At 50.6% G+C, this 21,873-nt stretch overlaps 1 protein-coding gene across 1 annotated transcript in view; it reads left to right on the forward strand.

Moving 5' to 3' along the window:
- The first annotated feature begins 6,107 nt into the window (after window positions 1-6,107).
- Ntsr1 (neurotensin receptor 1) overlaps window positions 6,108-21,873 on the forward strand; it is a 53,524-nt gene continuing 37,758 nt past the window's right edge. The window contains exon 1 of the mRNA XM_008843246.1: window positions 6,108-7,331. Within this exon, the coding sequence (XP_008841468.1) occupies window positions 6,615-7,331 (717 nt within the window). The 5' untranslated portion in view covers window positions 6,108-6,614. The remainder of the gene's footprint in view (window positions 7,332-21,873) is intronic.

Below are 21,873 nucleotides of genomic sequence, written 5' to 3' on the forward strand. Positions count from 1 at the left end.
TAGGCAACTCTTAGGACATGTGTACTGCCAAGTGTTTGGTGATGTGTGAGTCAGACCACAAACAGAACAGAGCAAGAATGATTTTAATGGGCCCAATTCAGAACAGTGAGTGCCATCTAAGTCTTGTTGGGTTTGGACTAGAAGGTTCTGGGTGGCTTTATTTTATTATTATTTTTTTATGTGTATGAATGTTTTGCCTGCATGTGTGTAAGTGTACCACATGCATGTAATACCCACAGAGGCCAGAAGAGGGCATTGGATCCCCTGGAACTGGAATTAGGGACTGTTGTTAGCTGCCATGCATGTGCTGGGAACCACACCTGGGTCTTCTGCAAGAGTAGCCAGTGCTCTTAACAGCTAAGATATCTCTCCAGCCCCCGGTTCTGGGTATTTAAACCAGATGAGGTGAAGGATCTCTGGGTGACTCTGGGTGGAAGGAGAGCTGAGGACTGTCCTAGTGGAAATACCAGGGATCAAGTGACAGCAGGAGAGTAGGAAAAGGGGAGACCAAGTAGCAAACTGTGGGGTCTGTGGGGAGGTACCAGTACCTTGGGTCTGCCTTCCCCGACTCCCAAGCTAGAGCCCTGTCTGCCTGAGAGGACCCTAGTTCCCAGGTCTCTAGACTCCAGCTTTAAAACCAGGATGAAGTGGTCATCCTGCCCTCCCCTGCCCACCTGACAATTCCAAGAGGACTTCAGATACCGAGGGAGGGGGTATCTTCAGGCAAATGTGCATTTCAGTCAGAGCAGCATCCTGGGAACAAGTCCCCTGGGGAAGAGGAAGAGGATGTGGCCTTTTCTGCCCATCTGGCCTCTTTTGCTGGCCTGTATTCAGATGGGTCAGTATTTGGTGGAAACTGACATTCTCTGAGAATGGCTTTCTGTGCTATTTGAGGAGTCACCAGCATAAGGGACGGTACCATCTGAACCGTACACATGAGGAAACCAGGTGAGGTTTAGTTTGCTTATCTACCTTGTCAGAGCCCATTGTAGGGCAAGTTGGAGCTAGGACTCCGGGCCTACCCCCATCCTGCGACCCCCCAGAAACCTTCTATGTCCTATGGCCCTGTGGAGGCATCTCCCTGGCAGTCACACTGTGCATTTGTGGCAGCTGCTCTACTTTCTTTCTGGTTTTTCCACCAGAACACAGCTTGTGACTCCAGAGAGATGCCAAGGGTGATCTGGGGATACAAAGGACAAGAATGACCATTTGAGGCTTGATGGGCCTGTGTGGCTGTGTGCTGCTGACCACCTGACACTTAGCATCCATTCTAACCAAAAATGGAATCCAAACTGCTCTGAGGACCTGTTCTTTCAGAGTTCTCCTGGAACTCTGCTCTGGAACAAAGGCCTTCCTCTTTCTATTGAAACAGTATATCCAACATGAAATAGGTAAGGAAAAAGTAAAAGAATTTGTTGTATCAGAGAATTTGCCCTTTCTGACCCCTACTGACCTAGAACAGCACACACAAGTACAAACAGATGTTATCAATCTAATTCCACATACTGTTTATAACACAAATGGAGTAACTCTTCTCATTGCTTCCAAGGAACATTCAACTGCTTGCCAATCTCTTGATATTCACAACACACACACACACACACACACACACACACACACACACACACACTGTTCTGGATCAAGGGCAAGGAAGGGTCATGAGGGATGAAAGTTCTATGTTTAGCACACACACACACACACACACACACACACACTGTTCTGGATCAAGGAAGGGTTGTGAGGGATTAAAGCTATGTGATTAAGTTGAAGAGCCCCAAGGCATAGTGAGTTTGTTTTACCTTATAAGCAACCTGAGATTTGTTAAATGATCTCAAAATGTAAGATTAACTTTTTGGTTACAACGTTAAATAAAAGTCTTTTGCCCGAAAAGTCACTCCTACAGGCCTGGAGCTGAACCTTGGGGATCTGTTAGCAGCCCCAGACAAGCCATGAACACAGGCAGGTCCTGGGGAAAGGAAGGAGCTCCCCTCCCCACCACTGGCACATGTTACTCTATTTTTAAGATTCCTCTTTGGAAGGCAGCTGGCCTTGGAACACATGTAGTTTCTGTGCTTCAAGATGAAATATGCAGCTTGACACATTGGAGAATCCACACTGCCTATCCTTGATGTCTCAATAGTCACACCCCTGCCAACCTGCAACCCTATAGGATACCAAATAATGCTGATAAACATGGGCAGGTATGGCGGCACACACCAGCAATGCCAGCACTTGGGACAATGAGAGGGAGGATCTGAAGTTCAAGGCTAGCCTCAGCAACTTTGTGAGACCCTTTCTCAAAAATAAAACATAAAGGCAACTTAGACTTTGTCTCAATAAAAATCTTAAATATTCTTTTTATTTTATGTATATGAGTATATTGCCTGCATGTATATACGTGCAACCATGTCACACAATGCCTGTGGAGGTCAGAAAAGGGCATCGGATCCCCTGGAACTGGAGTTACAGGTGGTTGTTAGCCACCGTGTGGGTGCTGGGAACCAAACCTTGGTTCTTTGCAAGAGCAGCCAATGCTTTTACGGCTGAGCCATCTCTCCAGCCCAGAGAGTAAATGCACTTGCTGCCAATTTACACAACCTGAGTTACACATGCTAGAAAGAGAGAACTAACTCACAAATTGTCCTCTGACACACACACACACACATACACACACATATACACACACACATACACACATACACATACACACACATACACACATACACACACATACACACACACCCTATAGCACACAAATGCCCACACAAATACACATAAATAAAAATTTAAAATGTAGCAAAAATTTTAAAAGAGAAAAAGATAAACAGATAAATGAATAAAATGGGCTAGAGAGGTAGCTCAATGGTAGACTGCTCACCTAGCATGTGTGAGGTCCTGGGTTCAATCCAGTACTACAAAAATAAAAAAGAAACAAAATAAATAAATGTTTGCTGTGATAAGTCTCTGAGTTTGGGATGTTTTGTTATGTAGCAATATAATAACTGTGAATTTATTTAACATATTTAAATTTTTATTTTATTTTTAATTATGTGCATTTTGCGGGGAATGTAATGCGCACATGAATACGGGTGCCAGCAGAGGCCAGAGAGGCCAGAGAAGGTGTCCAGTTCCAAGCTGGAGTTACAGGTGGTTGTGTGCTGCCTGACGTGGATGCCAAAACCCAGTCTTCTGAAAGAGCAGCAAGTGCTCTTAACTGCTGAGCCGTCTCTCCAGTCCCTTAGTTAACTCTTTTTGTTGTTGTTGACTTTTTTTTTTTTTTAAAGACAGGGTCTCCCTGTAACCCAGCTGTCCTGGAACTCACTATGTAGACCAGGCTGGCCTTGAACTCACGGAGATTCGCCTGCCTCTGCCTCCCTAGTGCCAGGATTATAGGTGTGCACCACCACGCCCGGCCCCACTTTTTAAACTTATTAAGGAGCCTTCTTGCCCAGCAGTGGCCTGGAGGTCAGGGGAAAGAAGTGTTGGAACCTATTGGACATGGTAAGTGGGTGGTGCTGCTCCTGACTGAGCTCAGTTGTGTTTCTTCTCATTCACTGAGTGCCAGCTGCATCTGGACAGTGCTGGGGAGACATGAGGTCAGTTATCTAACCAAAGATATCAGCTCTTAGGAGTGCTCCTCCAGGAGCCCTTCATTTAGTTATTCTTTGAACTCAACTGTCGCACACAGATAACAGATAAGAACCCTGTGTGGTGGTGGGGATTCAGCCTTGCCCATATCACACAGAGAACCCTGAAAAGCTAAAACCATCTCGTACTCTAGCTGCATTTGGAAACACAGACCCCATTAGGGGTCCTTGGTCCTTGCTGCATGGGGAATGGATCTGCCAGACATGAAGGGTCAGGGTCCAGGCCAGCATCCCCAAGCCTGGAGCAGTGGTGACTCCCCGCAGCCAAATCAGGTTTCCTGGTCCCAACATAAGCTAGTCAGAGCTTCAGTTTATCAGAATGAGACTTGAGCCACCAGAATTGTGGCTGAGTTACCTATGGGTATAGCTGGACCCAGGCTTGGCCCTCCTGCAAGATGCTCACTGACCTGGTGTTTACCGAGGGCTCCTGATGGGGAAGCAGGAACTGAGGAGCCAAACAATTTGAGATTACAGGTTTTGCGGAAGAGCCTTCCTGGCTGGGTACAGGAAGCACATGGTCACGGGGGGCCCTCTGCAAGGGTCTGCACCCTCCTTGTGCATGGCCAGGCCCTCCAGGTGGCATTTTCCTAGCTGGTTTTAAGCAAATGCCTTGTCATAATATTTGTGCTGAGTTGCCATTTATGATTTTTTAATCCACGCTATCGCAAAAGAAAGCTTTGGAAAGAAGGTTGGCTTAGCCAAAAGGTCAGGGCTAGAAAACCAAACATGAGCTCAAACTGACTTTGAGATGGCCTCTCCCAGGTGGTTGCAGCTCCTGCTGCCGAAGGGACAGACTCTGTGGCCAGTGCAGGATAGTGGCTGCGGCCCTCCTCTGGGTCCCCTGATGGAGGAGGCCAGGTGGCATGGTTGGTGGTTGGTCTTGGGTGAGGCCAAGGGCACCATGGGGTAGTGAGGTGTGGGCCTGGTATGGTCTAATGACACTTCCTATTGTGCATGGACCTGTAAGTCCTACCACTCCCTACACTGTTCACTTACAGGTGCATAGTATCTATCAGAGAGTAAGCCTACTCTCATCTGGGATGGTTTTCAAGCCTGCCTTCATTGCCTCACACCTACAAAGTTGATGGGCAATCAACTCAACAGCCTGCACTGCCCAGGAGAACCTGCCTGCCACCCGGGACCCATCAGCACTGATTTAGCTTTCCCTTCAACAAATGAGGAGGCTGTGCCTCGGAGGAGGGATGCTTGCCCAAATACTGAAGGTCCCAATTCAGCCCGTCCCTGCCAGACTCTAGAAAACGCAGTTATTTCCTTTGAAGACAAAATGTTTAAAGCCTGCTTTTCATGTATTAAGACTCCCTGTTGAGAAGATCAGCTTCTGGTTGAGCAGGCAAGCCTGAGGCAGCCAGGAGCAGAAGGTAAGCATGGGCCACCTGGTCATCTCTCATTACTTTGAGCATTTCTATGCTGGCCCAATCTGGGTCTCTTCTCAGAGACTCAGCTCTGGGTCCCTGGTCTGGGCCTCATACCTTCTCTCAATAGACTATGATTGCCCACAGCCCACCCAGGTTTCCTGGGTCCAGCCCAGCAGGTACAGACTGCTCGGTCCATGCAGAGACTATAACCCAGAATCCAGTATAATGAGTTGTTGGGGGAAGGTGTACAGGAGGGTGGAGAGGGCCCAGTGGGCACCTGGGGCAAGCTGGTGTTCGCAGCAAACCTGGATGCTCTTGCCAAGGCCCCTGCCTGAGAGAACAACGGAAATGCAAAGGCCTTGTGTTCCCTTGGTCCAAATCAGGGGCAGTGTCCCCTAGGGAGAGCTCAGCTGGGCTGAGTGCACTGCTGGAGTCTTCCTACAAGGTCAGCTGCCTTGCTGTGTCACCCACAAACCTGAGCTAACTCTCTGAAACCCTGGAGGGCACCAGCTCTGACAGTGACTGCCAGTCCAGGTGGCTGCAAGGGGACAGAGGGGCTGGTCACACCCCACAGCAGCACAGGACCCAGATTGTCTTAGGGAGCTCAGCTACATGGTGGGCCCGCTCTCTGCTTCCCCTTATCCGGTCCCTCCCAGGCTAGAGAACCCCTAGGCACTGAACCTTGGGCGCCCTACAGGCACCCAGGAGGAAGGGGGTTGAACCAGCTCTGCAGAGACCCAGCCATGCCAGCGGGAGGCCACCTCCTTCCCCGCCTTCCCAAGTCCCTGAGTGAGCTGGAGGCAACTGGGAGCAGCTGCCTTCTTGGGGGCGAGAGAAGTTGGAGCAGCCGCCCCAGGAAGGGTGACCGTAAAGACCCAAGGTCCCCTCACTCTGCCACACCCCATCAAGGATCCTGGTTCCCCGGGGTGCTCAGCCCAGATTGTTCCTGGGAGCGCGCAGGGAAGACTGTCAGCCAGCACCCGGGTGGGGAGGGGACAGTGGCTGGGGCCGCCTCCCTCCCTCTCTATCAACCCCCTCCACTGCTGGGCGCGCCGCACAGCCGCCAATTCAGTGGAGGCGCGAGGAGCCAGGCGGGCTCCCGCGCAGCAGGAGGTGTTGCGGAGCCCGGGTGCGTGGAGAGCGCCAAGCAGGAGAGAGAAAGCGAGGGAGGTGAGCGCGCCGGGCCGCGGTACGTGCTGCGCTCAGGGCCACAGGCTCGCGTAGCGAAGCCCGAAGGGGCCGGGCGTTGTTCTGGGGAACCTGCTGCCACCCAGGCGCGCACAGAACCAACCACAGAGTCTGGAGGTCGGAAGTAGCCCTGATTGCGGGGCAAGCTTGCGGTCCGGGGTCCCCCAGGAAGCGCGGAGCCAGAACGCAGAGCCCGGGATCTGGAGATTGGAAAGCGGAGCCGGGAGCCGGAGGCTGGTCGCAAGCCCCTGCGCTCCGGGGCGGCGTCCCGATTGCGCGCTCGTGGCTGGACGGCGCGCCCACCTTGGCTTCCCCGACCTCTCCTCCCGTGCCTCCTCGTCTGCCCCTGGCGGGACTTCCACCTGTGAAAGCGCAGGACAAAGCCCCAGAGCCTGCGCCCACCATGCGCCTCAACAGCTCCACGCCGCCGGGCGCCCCTAGCACGCCGGGCACCGAGCCCTTCCAGCGGCTGCAGTCGGGGCTGGAGGCGGTGCTCCTGGCCCTGGGCTTGGGCAATGGATCTGGGAACGCGTCTGAGCCCGTCCTGGCAGCGCCCAGCAGCGACCTGGATGTGAACACTGACATCTACTCCAAGGTGCTGGTGACCGCCGTGTACCTAGCGCTCTTTGTGGTGGGCACTGTGGGCAACTCAGTGACAGCGTTCACTCTAGCTCGGAAAAAGTCACTGCAGAGCCTGCAGAGCACGGTGCACTACCACCTGGGCAGCCTGGCGCTGTCTGACCTGCTCATCCTGCTGCTGGCCATGCCTGTGGAGCTGTACAATTTCATCTGGGTGCACCACCCCTGGGCTTTCGGGGATGCAGGCTGCCGTGGCTACTACTTCCTGCGTGACACTTGCACCTATGCCACTGCACTCAATGTGGCCAGCCTGAGCGTGGAACGCTACCTGGCCATCTGCCACCCCTTCAAGGCCAAGACTCTCATGTCCCGGAGCCGCACCAAGAAGTTCATCAGTGCCATCTGGCTGGCCTCGGGGCTGCTGGCTGTGCCTATGCTCTTCACCATGGGTCAACAGAACCGCAGTGCTGATGGCCAGCACCCTGGTGGCCTGGTATGCACACCCATCGTGGACACCGGTACTGTCAAGGTCGTCATCCAGGTGAGAGGGTCTAGGTGGGGATTCTCTGGGCTATGCCATGTTAGAAGGCACACCACGTCAGCCACTGCTCCCGTCTGGCTGACTCTTTCCATTGCAGCCATCTATAGACTCTTGGAAGCATTTTGCAGTCACCTCGCAGGCGCCGGTGAGTCACGGTACCACCTGGGGAGACACAGCAACAGTGTTGTCCTGTGGGAAGGAACTATGTCTCAGCGGTACTTTCTTCTCCCTTGTCCCAAAGTCTGCCCCAGTGACATCACTCTGGGTGCTGACAGTTGAGAAAGGCCTGAGCAAGGCTGCTCCTGGAGGGCTGGGAATGGTCAGGGCACCCCAGAGCAGCTGGACCCTCCTTTCCCACCCTTCAGTCCCAGTGGCCTGCCCCACCCTACTTTATCCCTTCTGTTGAAGGGGGCTTGAGCCCCAGTCAGTGACTTCCCTCCATGGGCATGAGGGCTGTCATCAGCTTCTCAGGAGGCCCCAGCACTGCCCCTCTGCAGCAAGATCCCCCAGATTGGCTTCCCAATGCCTCCTGGCTCCCTCACTATGACCCAAACCCAGGAGTTGGAGCTTAACTTTGGACTTGTTTCTGGTTAAGTCACAATTTCCCCATCTGTGGAGTGTTCATAACATTGAAGAGAAAGCCATGAGTGGGGTTCACAGGTCTTGGGGTGCCGAAGCACTTCCAGGGAACGCCCTTGCTGATAACAGTGGTGACGTTTCTGCAAAGAAGACTGGGTTGTCTGGGTGTGCTGAGGTGAATGAAATTGGAGTGACTGACTACAGTCCTCTGGGGTCTGAGCATAGCTCCCTGGGAACCCAGTGGGAGTCTTTCTTGGGAGTCACTGGCAAGATAGGAACTCAACAATACAGGGGAATATCTGGAAAGGACTCTGAGGTGGGAGGAGGGTATCCACAAGGGAGCAGAAATAACACTTTAAGCCATGCATGGTGGTGCAAACACTCCAGAGGCTGAGGCAGGAGGATTACAAGTTTGAGGCCAGCCTGAGCCATATTGTGTCTGAAAAGGAAAGAAAGCTTTGAATGGTATCTTGACCCCAGGCCATAGGAGTGTAGGGGAGAGTCTTCACCCCAAGGTGGATAAAATCAGAACAGAAAGGTCTGGACAGGGACTCAGGGCTATGCCACATTAGATGGGCCTCCAGGGCAGCTGGCTGTCCCCATATGGTTGTCCCTTTCCTTCCCCATTAATCCACAGCCTCCCAGCAGGATTCTGCAGCCACTTTGGAAGCCCTCAAATGTCCAGGTGCCACCCAGAAGTCACCAGTGCTGGGTAGGGCTGTCAGTGCTTTCAAACACTGTCCACTGGCCACTTCTGAGGTGGGCCATGGGGCAGAAATAAACTCGTGCTATAGGCGTCCCTGTGCGGGGCCCCTCCTGAGCAGCAGGAGTGAGTCAGTGCTCAGCCACATGTAATTTCATGTGCTAAGACAAATGCACTCGCTGTGCTGTGTGTGGTAAACAGTGGGAAGGGCCCCCTTGCTTCCTTTGAGGCATTTTCTTTCTCCACGTTCATGACTGATCAGCTATGTTGGGTGGAGGGCTTTCCCAGCCCTCACTGTCTGGGGACCACAGCCCTGGATGGGCCACAGAATTGGGTCATCATTTGACAGGGCACCCCCTCCCAAAGCACCATTTTCTGTGGATTATCATTGCTTGGCAGCTTCCAGGCTCATTTGACCGAGTCCTAGTCATTGTCTACTTGAGGATACATCCATTCCTGGGATGTAGCTGTTGTAGGCTGAGTGTTTCACTAAGTGCCTGATATCTGCCTTGGTGTCCTGAAGAATAGAACTTCCATTTTTCCTTAAAGGACTCAGCCTTGTTCTTAGAATGACTAATTACAGGATGCTCTTGTTCATCTAATGTTAACAGCTGACCAGACCTCTCTGGCTGGGAACACAAGCTGTTCCAGGATTGACAAGACCATTCCTCAGGAGAGGCCTGAGCCCTTCCATCCCTCCTACACCACCACCCACCATCTGAAGAGGCATTTTGTCTCCTGGGGTTGTGGGGTTTGTGGTGCCCACCAGGGCTTCTGAGGGTCTAAGGCAGATCTGGGTGGCCATCTTCTACTCTGTCTGGAGCAGGCCTAGACATCTCGTATTTCTGTCTTCACGACCACATTTGGAAGTGTTGAGGTCAAGGAAATGGTCCTTTGTCCAGAACGAGGGCATCCCCCTGCTTTATTGTCCCAGCACTACACCCACGAGGCCCATTGCCATCCGCACTTTGAGGATTCTGTCCCAGGCACCTGCAAAAAGAAGTTGTTTGGAGATGAGCTAAGAGTTCGGTGGCCAAACTTCTGAGCTGCTGAGAGCAGCTGCGGTGGAGACCAGGTGTCGGAAGTGTGGTGGGATGGAGCGGGCAAGCAGCAGAGGAGGCAGAACTGCAGGTGGGGTCTAGTGTCCAACTTCTCCCAAAGGCCCTAGACCTGGGCCTGATGCCAATGGCCTGGAGGAGGAGCTGGGGACTTGGGGACTTCAGGGAGCCTGAGGGATCCCCAGGACTGTCACAGGTCTCTGCTCAATCTCAAACCCAGGCCAGTATCCTGCTCTGACTTTAGGTCTTACATCTCTGTTGCTGGTGTTGGGTCTGGAGTCCTAGACTATAGCTCAGGCAGGTCCTGTGTTCATGCCTCTAAGGGGTGTGCATGGAATGTACACATGTGGGGAAAATGGGTGAGCACACGTCCTGACAGCAGCAGAGCACGGGGGTTGGGGGTGTCTAGATCAGCCCTGACGAAGGCATGGGGATGACCCAGGCTTAGCTGAACACCAGCTCCAGCCCAGGACCAAGAAATATCTCTACTGTGTGCTCCACAGCAGTTACAACACAACGGCCAGGCCTATGCCTGGTCTAGCCTGGACTCCAGCCTCAGCACCCAGAGCACATGCTGGCCTTACATGGGTACAGAGAAAGTGACGGTCAGGAGGCCCTGACCATCTCCAGCCCAGTGCCCTAAGGCCTGGGCATAGTGTCCATTTACATTATATATGCACACACCGAGCCCATGTGCATACAAATACAGAGGCACACAGACATGAACACAGAGAAACATGTACACACAGACACATGCACATACACATGGAAGCACACACATGTGCATACCCAGAAACACATATGTATCTATAGATATGTTCACACAGAAATGTGCCTGGTCATGGTCCCTCATGGCCTTCTATCCTCACCTACAGAGTGCAGTTGACCACAAGGGAGCTGAGAGTCTGTGTCCTGATTCATCCTTTCCCTTAAAAAAGAGTCTGGGGCTTTGGGGCTGCGGGGCTGTGGGACCCTAGGTACTGACACTTACAGTGGATTATTGCGAGAGCTGAGAAATTTTTGTTATTACTGCACCTCCTGCAGTTTGAAAAATTTGCAAGCTAGAAAGTTGCCTCCTTAAGGCCGTAGTCTGCTGGCCTTAGCCAGAATTCCAGGGAAGATGCCCACCTGGCCCATGCTTAGCCCGAAGGTCTCCAGCAGTTACTACAGGGTCCTTGGAGTGGCTGGGCCAGGCTTGTCTACAGGATCTACTGGAACCAGTAAAATATTCTTCATCCAGGGCAATTCTTTGCTCTGCCACGAGAGTGAGTAGGTCAAAGCAGGTGCTCACACATAGCTGCCCCCCCCCGCCCACCTCCCGGGAGAAGAGTAGCGTGGGGAGGGGCAGGGAGCTGATTCCTGCAGCACCCTTTTAAGCCCTCTCTGGAGACCGCCCCACCCCACGTCACACACTAAAGCAAACTCCTGCTCTACAGAGTCAGGCGTGTGCCCATGGCTTCTGAGGGCTCCTTTTAATTTTTCTGCATTCCTGAGAATTCCATACGTTATACAATGAAATGTGGTCACACCCACCCCATCCCCCACGGCCCCAAGGGCTCCTTTTACCTTCACTTCATTGTTATTTTGGCTGAGGTCCCCTGCCTGTGTCCAGCCTCCCCTGCCTCACGTCTGCTCAGCTGTTCTCAGAAAGCCTCTCATTGTAAAGGGAAGGGTCCTCTTGAGGTCAGACCCAACTTCAGAGGCAACATCAGCCCTAGACAGGGTGCACTCTTCCCCCTAGGGACAAGAGAAGTTTCGACCCATGTGTGGAGAGGTGGTGCCCACAGCCCCTATCTCCAGTTCACAGCAGAAGCATCAATAGGGCATGGTGAGCCCCCAGGCTGCTCAGGGCTGACAACGGAGGGAGGGGCACCCGAGACTCCACAAGGAAGAAAATTGTTTCTGATGGAATCAGCCTTCGACCATTTCACTGTTTTGTCCTGTGGCACCAGGTGCCAGGTGGTGCCCAGAGACAACCCCCTCCCCCACTTCACAGGCGAGTCAAGGATGGGATGTCTGTGGCTTACTCTCACGGGGATCCAAGAACGATGTGGCCAAATGGAAGGAGACCCTTAGGGTAACAGGACAAAATGCCATCAAATGATCAAAGCAGGGCGGAGTCCATGGATCCGGAGAGCTCTCATTGCTCTTGCAACTTCTGCAGTCAGTGTTTTCGAGGTAGGCCGTTGCAGAAGGGGGAGTGGGCTCCTGGAGGAACAGACAATTCCAAGGAGGCAGAAATGGACCTGTGTGGCCCTGACCACCTCACGAAGGTGGGAAACAGTCCTGTGTGGTACATTTCTATGCTTCTGGGCCCCTGTCTATGGCCTGGCTGTGGTTTTCTCATCTGAAGCACAAGGACTTGTGCTGCTGACACAGTGAGGTTCCAGGCATTTCCTCTGTCTGAAAAGAATGTGTCATCTAGAAGGGAGGAGCTGAGCGTGGTCTTGCCTCACTGTGTAAACTGTCCTGGGGTAGCGCAGAGTGGGTGAAGGTGGTGTCTTGTGGAGAAGGAAAGGAATAGGTGTTGGGATTCCACTCCAATGTGATCCTGACACGAGGGACTGACACAGGTGGTGGTGGTATACCACAGCTGACATCACCAGGGAGAGAACTGCCTGGGTGTGCACCACCTCCCAGTAAGAATCGGGTAAAGATGTTGCATCTGAACCCCTTGGTACAACCACCAGCTTCACAGGACACAGGGAAAAGAGCAGTGGACTGAGATGTACAGCTAGAATGCACTCAGTCAAAGCCAGACCCTGTGACTCACCAAGTAGCCCTTCCAGTTTCTTCTGAAAAACAGAAGCAGAGGCCTAGGGACATGACTCGGGTGGTAAAGTGTTTACCTTGCAAGCGTGGGAACCTGATTTCAACCCCAGAATATATATTAAAAAGAGCTGGATGTGGTGGTGTGTGCTTGTAACCCCAGCGCTATGGGGAGGCAGAGACTGGTAGATTCCTGGGGTTCACTGGACAGCCAGCCTAGCCTAATTGATGAGTTCCAGGCCAGTAAGAGATCCTGTCTCAGAATGCAAGGAAGGGGGCTGGAGAGGTGTCTCAGTGGTTGAGAGCACTTATTCTTGCAGAGGGTCTCAGTTTGGTTCCCAGAACCCATATGGCAGCTCCGTCACTCTCTTCTGGCCTCCATGGGCACCACATGTGCCAGGCACACGTAAATACAGACAAAACACTTATACACATAAAATAAAAATGTTTTTTAGAAATCAAGGTGGATGACGCCTGAAGTGTGTGTGTGCGCGGACCCCACTAACAGAAGAGCTGCCGATGGGGTTGCTAGGCTACAAACCCACAGGGTAGAGGGACTGCAGGGTCTGAACCTGGTCCTCCTTTAGGCCAGGAAACTAAGAAAGTTGGGAGACAGTGAGAACTGTGGACCATGGCGGTTGGACAGCTACGTTTATTTTTATTATTTTTGTTTTGTTTTGGGAAACATTGTCTCCCTGTAGTCCCAGCTGGCCTGGAACTCTCTACGTGGACATGTGGACTAGGCTGGCCTCAGTCTCACAGAGATCCTCTTTCCTCTGCCTCCTGTGTGCTAGGACTAAAAGTGGCATCACCTTGCTTGGCTGTTACCGCTTTTTAAGCTAACATGCAAAGTACTGTTTTACCCCGCATCTTCGTGCGTCTGTGTCATTTTATTTCGTTCTCCTTTGTTCCCCTCCCCTACTGTCCTTCCCTGTGGATTTGTTCTCGCCATGCATCCATCCTGGGAAAGGCTCTTAAAGTGATCTTTTCTTGCAGAGGCATCTAGGAAAATGTTTACTGACAAAATGATGCAGCGTCTTGTATTTACAGAAACACGGTCTAGGGAAAGGGTGGCAGGTGGGGTGAGGGTGAAGCAGGGCTGGCCGGGAGTTCATAACAGTGAAAATGAGGTATTGATTTCTTTTGTATATGTTTGCAGTGTTTCATAATCAAAGTTTTGGTTTCTTTTAAAGGTGTGTGTGTGTGTGAGAAGATAACTCTTGGAGTTGGTCCTCTTTCTTTCCACTGTGGAGATCTGGGGATTGAACTCAGGTCATTAGGTTTGCCCAGCAAGTGCTTTACCTGCTAAGCCATCTCTAGCCTAATGACCAGTTTTTAAAAGCCTAACATGCTATGTATTGTCAGGCATGGTTGCTCATGCCTGTATCCCAGCTCTCATAGTGGAACTCTTGTGTGTGTGTGGCGGCGGGGGGCGGGGGGGGGTATGCAAGGAAGGAAGCCAGGTATCAGCACTACAGAATTTGGTTTATGAAATCTGGTGTTCAGACTATAGACTGTGGCTGAGCATCATGGATGAGACTAAGGCTATGGGGACCAAGTGGGACTGGGATGGGCTTCTAGGAGGAAATGGGCCCTCACCTTGAAAAAGAGGCGACCTGGCAAGGTGAAGCATGAGGGTGAGGTGTGTGCATGAGGGTGTGCACTTACTTGGCTAAGGTATCCAGCTGACCCTTGGTGCTTCCCCTGGGGATGAGGGTCAGTGTCCCAGGGAGAAGAGTGAAGAGAAGGGAACATGTGGGAACAGAGCTAGCCAGCGCCAGCTCCTCCTGGCACGAATCCTGGAGGAGTAGCCTGTCCCATTGCAGCCCGGGGCCATGCTCATAGCTCCTGTAAGTCTCAAACGCTGGGCTCCTCTGGGCCTGTCCTCAGGTTGATGGCTCTCTGAGGACCTTTCATCCTCCAGGGTTCTGTCTGCAGCCCTGTAGAGCTGAAGGCAGTGAAGGTTGTCCTCTGGGAAGAGCATTGCTCCTTTTCTCAGTCCATTGTGTTGGGAGGTACTGAGACTCTAGCTGATGAGGTCTGACATTGTAAAGAGGAGTTCCTGTAGTTACAACTGGACAGAGAGCCCCCCACCCAAGACCAGGCTGGCATGAAGCACACTGTGGGCACATCAGACCCACAGACCAATGTTGGAGATCTGTCTGCCTGCTTTTTCCTACCACAGTCATGCAGTCCTGTGTATTTTCCTAGCCATTTATATTTAAGGGAGGAGAGCATTCTTGGACTTTCTTATTGAGCCTATAGGCTCTGAGTGCAGTGATCAGCAGCATGGAACAGTCACCCTGCTGTGCAGCCACCACCGTCTACCTGAAAAGCACTTCATCTTCTCAGAGCCATACAGTCCCCATCACACACTGACCCCTGAAGGGCCTCCACCCCTGCCTCGTCCTGCCCTCCATCTCTGGATTTAGTGAAGCTTGGGTGTGTGGAATTGTGCCCTCCCTCTGGGCTTCACGAAACAGTTCTCATCTTGTACAGGAGGACACTGTGAATTTCATCCACGTGGCTGTCCAGTAGAAGCAAAGCTGCATGTATAGGCAGCTGATGGGGTGCTGGAACCCCATGCACAGGAGACCTTGAGTGTCCTGGCCATCGGGGGTGTTCAGGGGAAGGCTGCACATCTGGGTGTTTATGAAATTCTTCAGGCAGTGACTGAAGAGGTCTTGGAGCTATAGTCCTAGCTGATGAGTCTGTGAGCAGGAAAGGTTCAAGGGGCTCAGAGGCTTCACATCTGATGGGGACAAGGAGCTGCTCTGCAGGGCCTTGGCACACCTTGCTGCCTTTTGCCCTGGAGCCACAAGCATTCAATGGCCAAGAGGACCAAAAGAAACTTGGGGTCCAGAAGCCACTGTGGCTGTTGTCACCGCTGGGTTCCCAGTTCAAGGTCAGGAGCCAAGGGCTATGGATCAGACTGGACAGGCTGAAGCCACTCCCTGTCTACTTCAGGCCAGATACCTGTGTCCTTTGGGGACCATTTTGTCAGTGCCAGGGCTAGTCTGGAAGGTAGACCAGGCACAGTCAGTGACTTGTAGGCACTCTAGCACCAGAGGTGTCACTCAGGAAAGAGCAGTTTGGGGGTCACCCCACAGCAGCGGTGCAGAGCCAGGTTCGAGCCGCAGCGTCATAGCTGGCCAGCTGTAGGACTCAGGGAACTTAGTGTGACATTCTGTGCCTCAGTTTCCTCACTTGTCAGTGGTAGATGACTCGATTCACATTAGATGCTTGCAACTGCTGGGGACTGGAGGAGCTCTCTGTTCCCAACATAGTTTGGAGTTTCTCTGCTACTGCAGAGAAAAACAGAAACAGTGGAATCATGGGTAAAACAGCACCTCAGTTTCACCTCAGCAGAACACAAGACTCTTCTCCAAGAATGCTTCCCTTATGGGAGCCTGGAGAGGCTCCATCTTCTATCCTTGACACCCTGCATGGTTCCCATGCCACTAGGTCAGGAAACATGGCCAGTACCTGTCCACCTCCTTTGAGAAACATTTACTGCCTGAGGTAGGAGCCATGGCCAGGTCTCTCCAGCAGCCCATGCTAAGGAATCTTCCTCTGAGAGGCTGGGAGCATTGGAATTGGGGATGGAGTTTGACGGGTCAGAGATCTCTTGCAGGCTCTCAGGGTGTGCTGTGCAGTATTGGGAAGAATACTGTGGGTAGAGGGAGGGGAACTGAAGAGGCTCTGGGGCCCATGCTGTGTGTGCTCAGGGAACTGGGAGGATGCTGGAGTGGTCAGAGCCATGAACTTTAATGGACAGACCACACTGTGGCTTTTGCTCCAGGAAACGAACAGCTGTTGAGCTTCCCAGTAAAACAGTGCAGAGACTTGCATTTACGGATGCCATTCTGACTTTTCAGAGAACACTGTTGGGTTAGTAAGAGCAAGGAGAAACCAGCTGCATTATTCCAGAAAAGTGACTTAGACTAGGGCCTGGGGAGGGTAAATAGGGGCTTCATGTTAAATACATGATCCCCTCTTAGTTTCCAGCTCCATACAGTAGCATTGATTTTTTAAATTTTTATTATTTTATGTGTATGAGTGCATTACCTGCATATATGTAAGTGCACCCATGTTGTGCAGTGCCCATGGAGGTCAGAAGAGGGCATCAAATTTCCCTGGAACTGGAGTTATGGATGGTTGCTAGCCGCTATGTGGGTGCTGGGAATTGAATCTGAGTCCTCTGCAAGAGCAGCCAAGGCTCTTTAACTGCTGAGCCATCTCTCCAGCCCCAACAACATTGATTTTTTTTAAATTATTTATTTTTATTATATGTGTTTGCCTGCATGTGTGTATGCATACCATGTGTGTGCAGTGTCCACAGAGGCCAGAAGAGGGCATCAGATCCCCTGGAACCTTGGGACTGAAGTTGTGGACTGTTGTTAGCCATCACGTGGATGCTGGGAACTGGAACCGAATCTAGGCCCTTTGCTAGAGCAGCCAGTGCTCTTAACTGTTTAGAAACCAGCTGCATTATTCCAGAAAAGTGACTTAGACTAGGGCCTGGGGAGGGTAAATAGGGGCTTCATGTTAAATACATGATCCCCTCTTAGTTTCCAGCTCCATACAGTAGCATTGATTTTTTAAATTTTTATTATTTTATGTGTATGAGTGCATTACCTGCATATATGTAAGTGCACCCATGTTGTGCAGTGCCCATGGAGGTCAGAAGAGGGCATCAAATTTCCCTGGAACTGGAGTTATGGATGGTTGCTAGCCGCTATGTGGGTGCTGGGAATTGAATCTGAGTCCTCTGCAAGAGCAGCCAAGGCTCTTTAACTGCTGAGCCATCTCTCCAGCCCCAACAACATTGATTTTTTTTAAATTATTTATTTTTATTATATGTGTTTGCCTGCATGTGTGTATGCATACCATGTGTGTGCAGTGTCCACAGAGGCCAGAAGAGGGCATCAGATCCCCTGGAAACAGAGTTATGAACTGTTGTGAGCCACCATGTGAGTACCGAGAACTGAACTTGGGTCCCCTGCGAGAGTAGCAAGTGCCCTTAACCGCTGAGCATCACTTCAGCCCCAGCATTGACTTTTTTCTGTCATTTACACCTGTGAGCTTTGGCAGAACCACAGAGCCCCTGCTTCTCAGCATTCAGACCCTTGGCTCCCCCAGTGCCTCTCATCTCTGTAGCTGCTCACCTCTTCCAGTGCCCGGCCTACATCCCTCTGTTCCTCCTGCATGTGGAGCCACAAGAATCAGGCCTCCCTTGAGCTTACATCCCAGACTGTCCGTAAGCTGCCTATACTGAGAGCAAGTTCCCTGGTCCTGTGGAATAGGGTTCAGCGCTGAGGTGGCACCTTCTGTTTCTTTGCCCAGTGACTAGCATTCAGGATGTTCTGTGTTGAGGTGATCATGAACAAGGCAGCTGTGAGCACCCACACAGTAGGACTTCTGTGAATATGCACCTTCATTTCTTTTGAACAAAGGCTTCTGTGTCACACTGTGCTTCTTAGCTTCCTGGGGAACAGTGAGCATCTCCAAGTAGATATTCCATCCAAAGACCCATCAGGGCAATGGGGTGTCAGCCTCCGCATCTCAGCTGGAACGGGACTGTCTGACCTCAGACTGGTCTTATCTTCATGCTTTCGTAGGTACTTGTGGCGTCTTGAGGGCTTGACTTGTGCCTCCTGGCTCATGACACAGCGTTGTTCACCGGCTTGGCCAACATTTGTGTATCCTGTTTGTGAGGTGTTCAGTCCCATATTGGATCAAAAACCTCAAGTTTTTTGTTTTCTTGCTGTTCTTACATACTGAGCACACGAGTCCTTGTCAGATACATGGTTGACGAATGTCTCTCCCTGCCTGTGGCCTGTCTTTCTGCTCTTAGTGTCATTCCCACAGAACAAAAGCTTGTCACCAGAAAGTTGACAGAAGACCTTTTGTGGGTCATCCTTTTGGTATTGTGTAGGAACTCAGTAGGTCACAGAGAACTTCCTTTATGTTACCTTCTAGAGCTTTTATGTTTGCAAGTTCATCTCCCTTGGGGTGGGAGGTGTAAATACTCTGAAGGCTTTGCACATGGACTCCTGTGAGGACAGTGATACCTCTCTGTGCCTCCACCAGGATTTTCTTTTCAACTAAGGTAAGGACAAATGCACTGAAGCCATTTCTTCTTCAGAGTCACTTGCTTTGCTCTAGTTCCCTCGGATATCCCCCTTTAAATATTTACGTGTGTGTATATGTGTGTGCACGAACACTTGTGTGGGGGTACCCACGGAGACCCAAGAGTGTGTTAGATTCCTTGGAGCTGGATTTACAGATATTTGTGAGCTACCCAACATAGGTGCTAGGATTTAAACTCTGGTCTTCATGATTGAACAGCAAACACTCTTAACCACTGAGCATGTCTCCATCTACCCCTGCATATTTCCCTCCCTCTCCAACTCCCCCTCCTCCTTCTCCTCCTCCTTCCCCTCCTCAATCATCGCCCCCCCTTCTTCTTGTGCTGGAGAGTGAACCTAGAACCTCTTGAATGATAGGCAAGTATTCTACCATTAAGGCATTGCTCCAGTCTGCAGAATCCTCCTTTATAGTTAAAATAGTTTTCTTGCCGGGCGTGGTGGCACACGCCTTTAATCCCAGCACTTGGGAGGCAGAGGCAGGCGGATCTCTGTGAGTTCAAGGCCAGCCTGGTCTACATAGCAAGTTCCAGGCCAGCTGGTGCTACAGGGAGACCCTGTCTCAAAAAAAAAAAATGTTTTCTTTTTGTTTTTATTAAGAACTGCATTATTAGCACAAAATTTCCTCCTTTTGATATTTGGCAATTTCTTCAGATCAAAATCCTATTCCAGAACAGTTTTTACTTGTAATTAGAATGTCTGGACTCAGGGATGGAGAGATACTCAGCTTTAAGAGCACTTACTGCTTTTATAAAGGACCTGGGTTTGGTTCCCAGCACCCACATAAGATGATTCAGAACTGCCTATAGCAGCAGATTCCTGGGCATTCGATGCCCTCTTCTGGCTTCAGGGGGTGCTGCACTCTTGTGGTGTGCATAAACTTATGTGCAGACACATAAATAAAAATAATATAAGTAAATATTTTTACATAAAATGTCTGGACAATCAAAGCCACAACCTATAAACTGTGGCTGCTCACGCCTGTCGTCTGTGGATGATCATCTCCCAAAATGAATGCTGCCTCCCCCTCCACCCCAGCTGCTGTTCTGTAACTCCGGCAGCTGTGGCTTGCAGCGGAATTCGTTCCATACCCTTGGCTTTCTTCACAGGCATCTTCTCCAAATACCTCACTGTGCTGGACTCCATGAATTGTGAAATCACTGAAGCTTCTCACCCATGAGGTTAAGCCACAAGGCCCTTTCAACTTGTTTTTCCTCACTTGTGAACCTCTTGTGATCTGAGCTGCATTTCTTTCACCATATTGTCATTTTTCCCTTCGGTGGTTCAGCTCAAATCCTTGCTCCTGTCTGCACACACCTGAGGCAGGGAGACAATTGCTTTTTTTATTGTGGGAAAAGGTATGTCAAATAAAATTTGCCACTGTAACCATTTTAAGCTCACAATTCAGAGGTAGTACACACAGTCCCACTGTGATCTGACCATCACCACCACCATCCACCTCTAGAACTTGTTTTTCAGCCTAAACAAAAACTTTGTTCCTGCTTGTATTCATTATTGTGATAAAACACCATGACCAAGGGAACTTCTACAAGAGAGAGTCCACTTGAGCTTACAGTTCCAGGGGAATTAGAGTCGTCATGGCGGCAGTGGCAGGAGGGGCCTGAGCAGGAACGGAAAGCAGAGGCTCACATCTTCACGCAGGCACAGGAAGCAGAGACCAATGGGTGATCCAACAAGGCTTAAGAGCTCTCCAAGCCGCCCCTAGTGACGTGCTTCCTCCAGCATGGCCACACCTTCTAAGACCTCCCAAAACGGAACCACCAACCGAGGTGTCTATGGGGGACTTTCTCATTCAAACCACTACACTCCCCTTTACTCACCAACTCCAGCCTCTGGTGACTGCCACTCTGGTTTCTGTCTCTGGGAATCTGACTTCTCTACTTGCCTCGTGTGTTAAACATGGGTTAATTTTTGAAGGTCAAACTAGCCTTACATTCCTATAATAACCCTCACCTGGTCATTCAGGAGCCAGGACAGATTTGCTAATATTTCATTTGGAATTTTCATGTCTATGTTCATGCGGAATTTGGGCCCAAAGTTTTATTTTCTTGTGTTGGTTTGAAAACTTCACTGTTTTCTAATATAAACAATTAATTCTACAAAATTCCTCCCAAGTACTGCTTTAGGGGCACCGCAAATGCTTTGAAATGGTATATCCTTTTTCATTCAAACATTTTCTTATTTACTTTGAGACTCCATCCTTAACCTTTGGGTTATTTAGAAGTGTGTGTCTATATGTGTACGTGTGTGTGTATGCATATGTGTTTATGTGTGTGTATGTGTGTATACTTCCCAGATGCTTGGACATCTTTCCAGATACGAATTTGCTATCGATTTCTAACTCAGTTCTATTATTTTCAGAGAACATGCTTGCATGAAATAAATTGTTTTAGTTTGTTAGCGATTGTTCTACGCCCAGGATAAGAGTCTATTTGGTGGATATTTTGTACACAGAGGCAAAATGTGTTACTACTGGATGATCATTCCATGAAGGTCAAAGGGCATGCTTGCTTCTAATATTTCTGTTGGTCTTTTAATACAGTTTTTTTCTCTCTTTTAAGAACTCTTCCCGATCATTTCAAAGGGTTCTGTACTTCAGGGAATGTGGTCATAATGCTTGCTTTTTGTTTTTGTTTTGAGATGAGATCTTACCATATAGCCCAGGCTAGGCTTGAACTCACATCCTCCTGCTTCAATTTCCCAAGACCTGGGATGGCAGGTGGATAACACCACACCTGGATCAGTGCCTGTGTTAGAGCCTTGGGCGTTCCTTCTTTGGGTCATCCCACAGGTGTATCTAGTAATTGTTTTTGGATTTTTTTTTTCATTAGAGTTAGTCCTATCTCTGGTTCATTCCATCGTGCGTAATTTTGGATTGTTTCCTTGAGCATTTTAAACTTCGTTGTGGTATTTGAGGCTGTGTTAATCCCCTGGAGAATGCTGGTGTTTTTTTGCACTGGGCAGCCAGCCCAGACTGTTTCTAAGTCCTCAGCTCGTCCCTGTACACTCAGTGTTCACGGTTGGTCTTGGACCCTGGTGGTGGCTCAGCTCCCACCCCTTCTACGTGGTCCTTCAGGTACGTCCTACTGGAGGGCAATCTCAGGACTTGGGTCAGGTCATGCACAGCTTCTGTGGATGCCTTTCCATCTGCACTCAGATTTCCTCCCATGCGCCTCTGATTCCAAGGCTTCTCTTGTCCATCTTCTGGTGAGGAAGCCAAAGTCTCCATCTCCTTCCCTCTGTTGGCTTTTTAGATTTACGTC

Source organism: Nannospalax galili, unplaced genomic scaffold (assembly GCF_000622305.1).
Source record: "Nannospalax galili isolate Female #2095 unplaced genomic scaffold, S.galili_v1.0 scaffold160, whole genome shotgun sequence".
NCBI lineage: Eukaryota > Metazoa > Chordata > Mammalia > Rodentia > Spalacidae > Nannospalax > Nannospalax galili.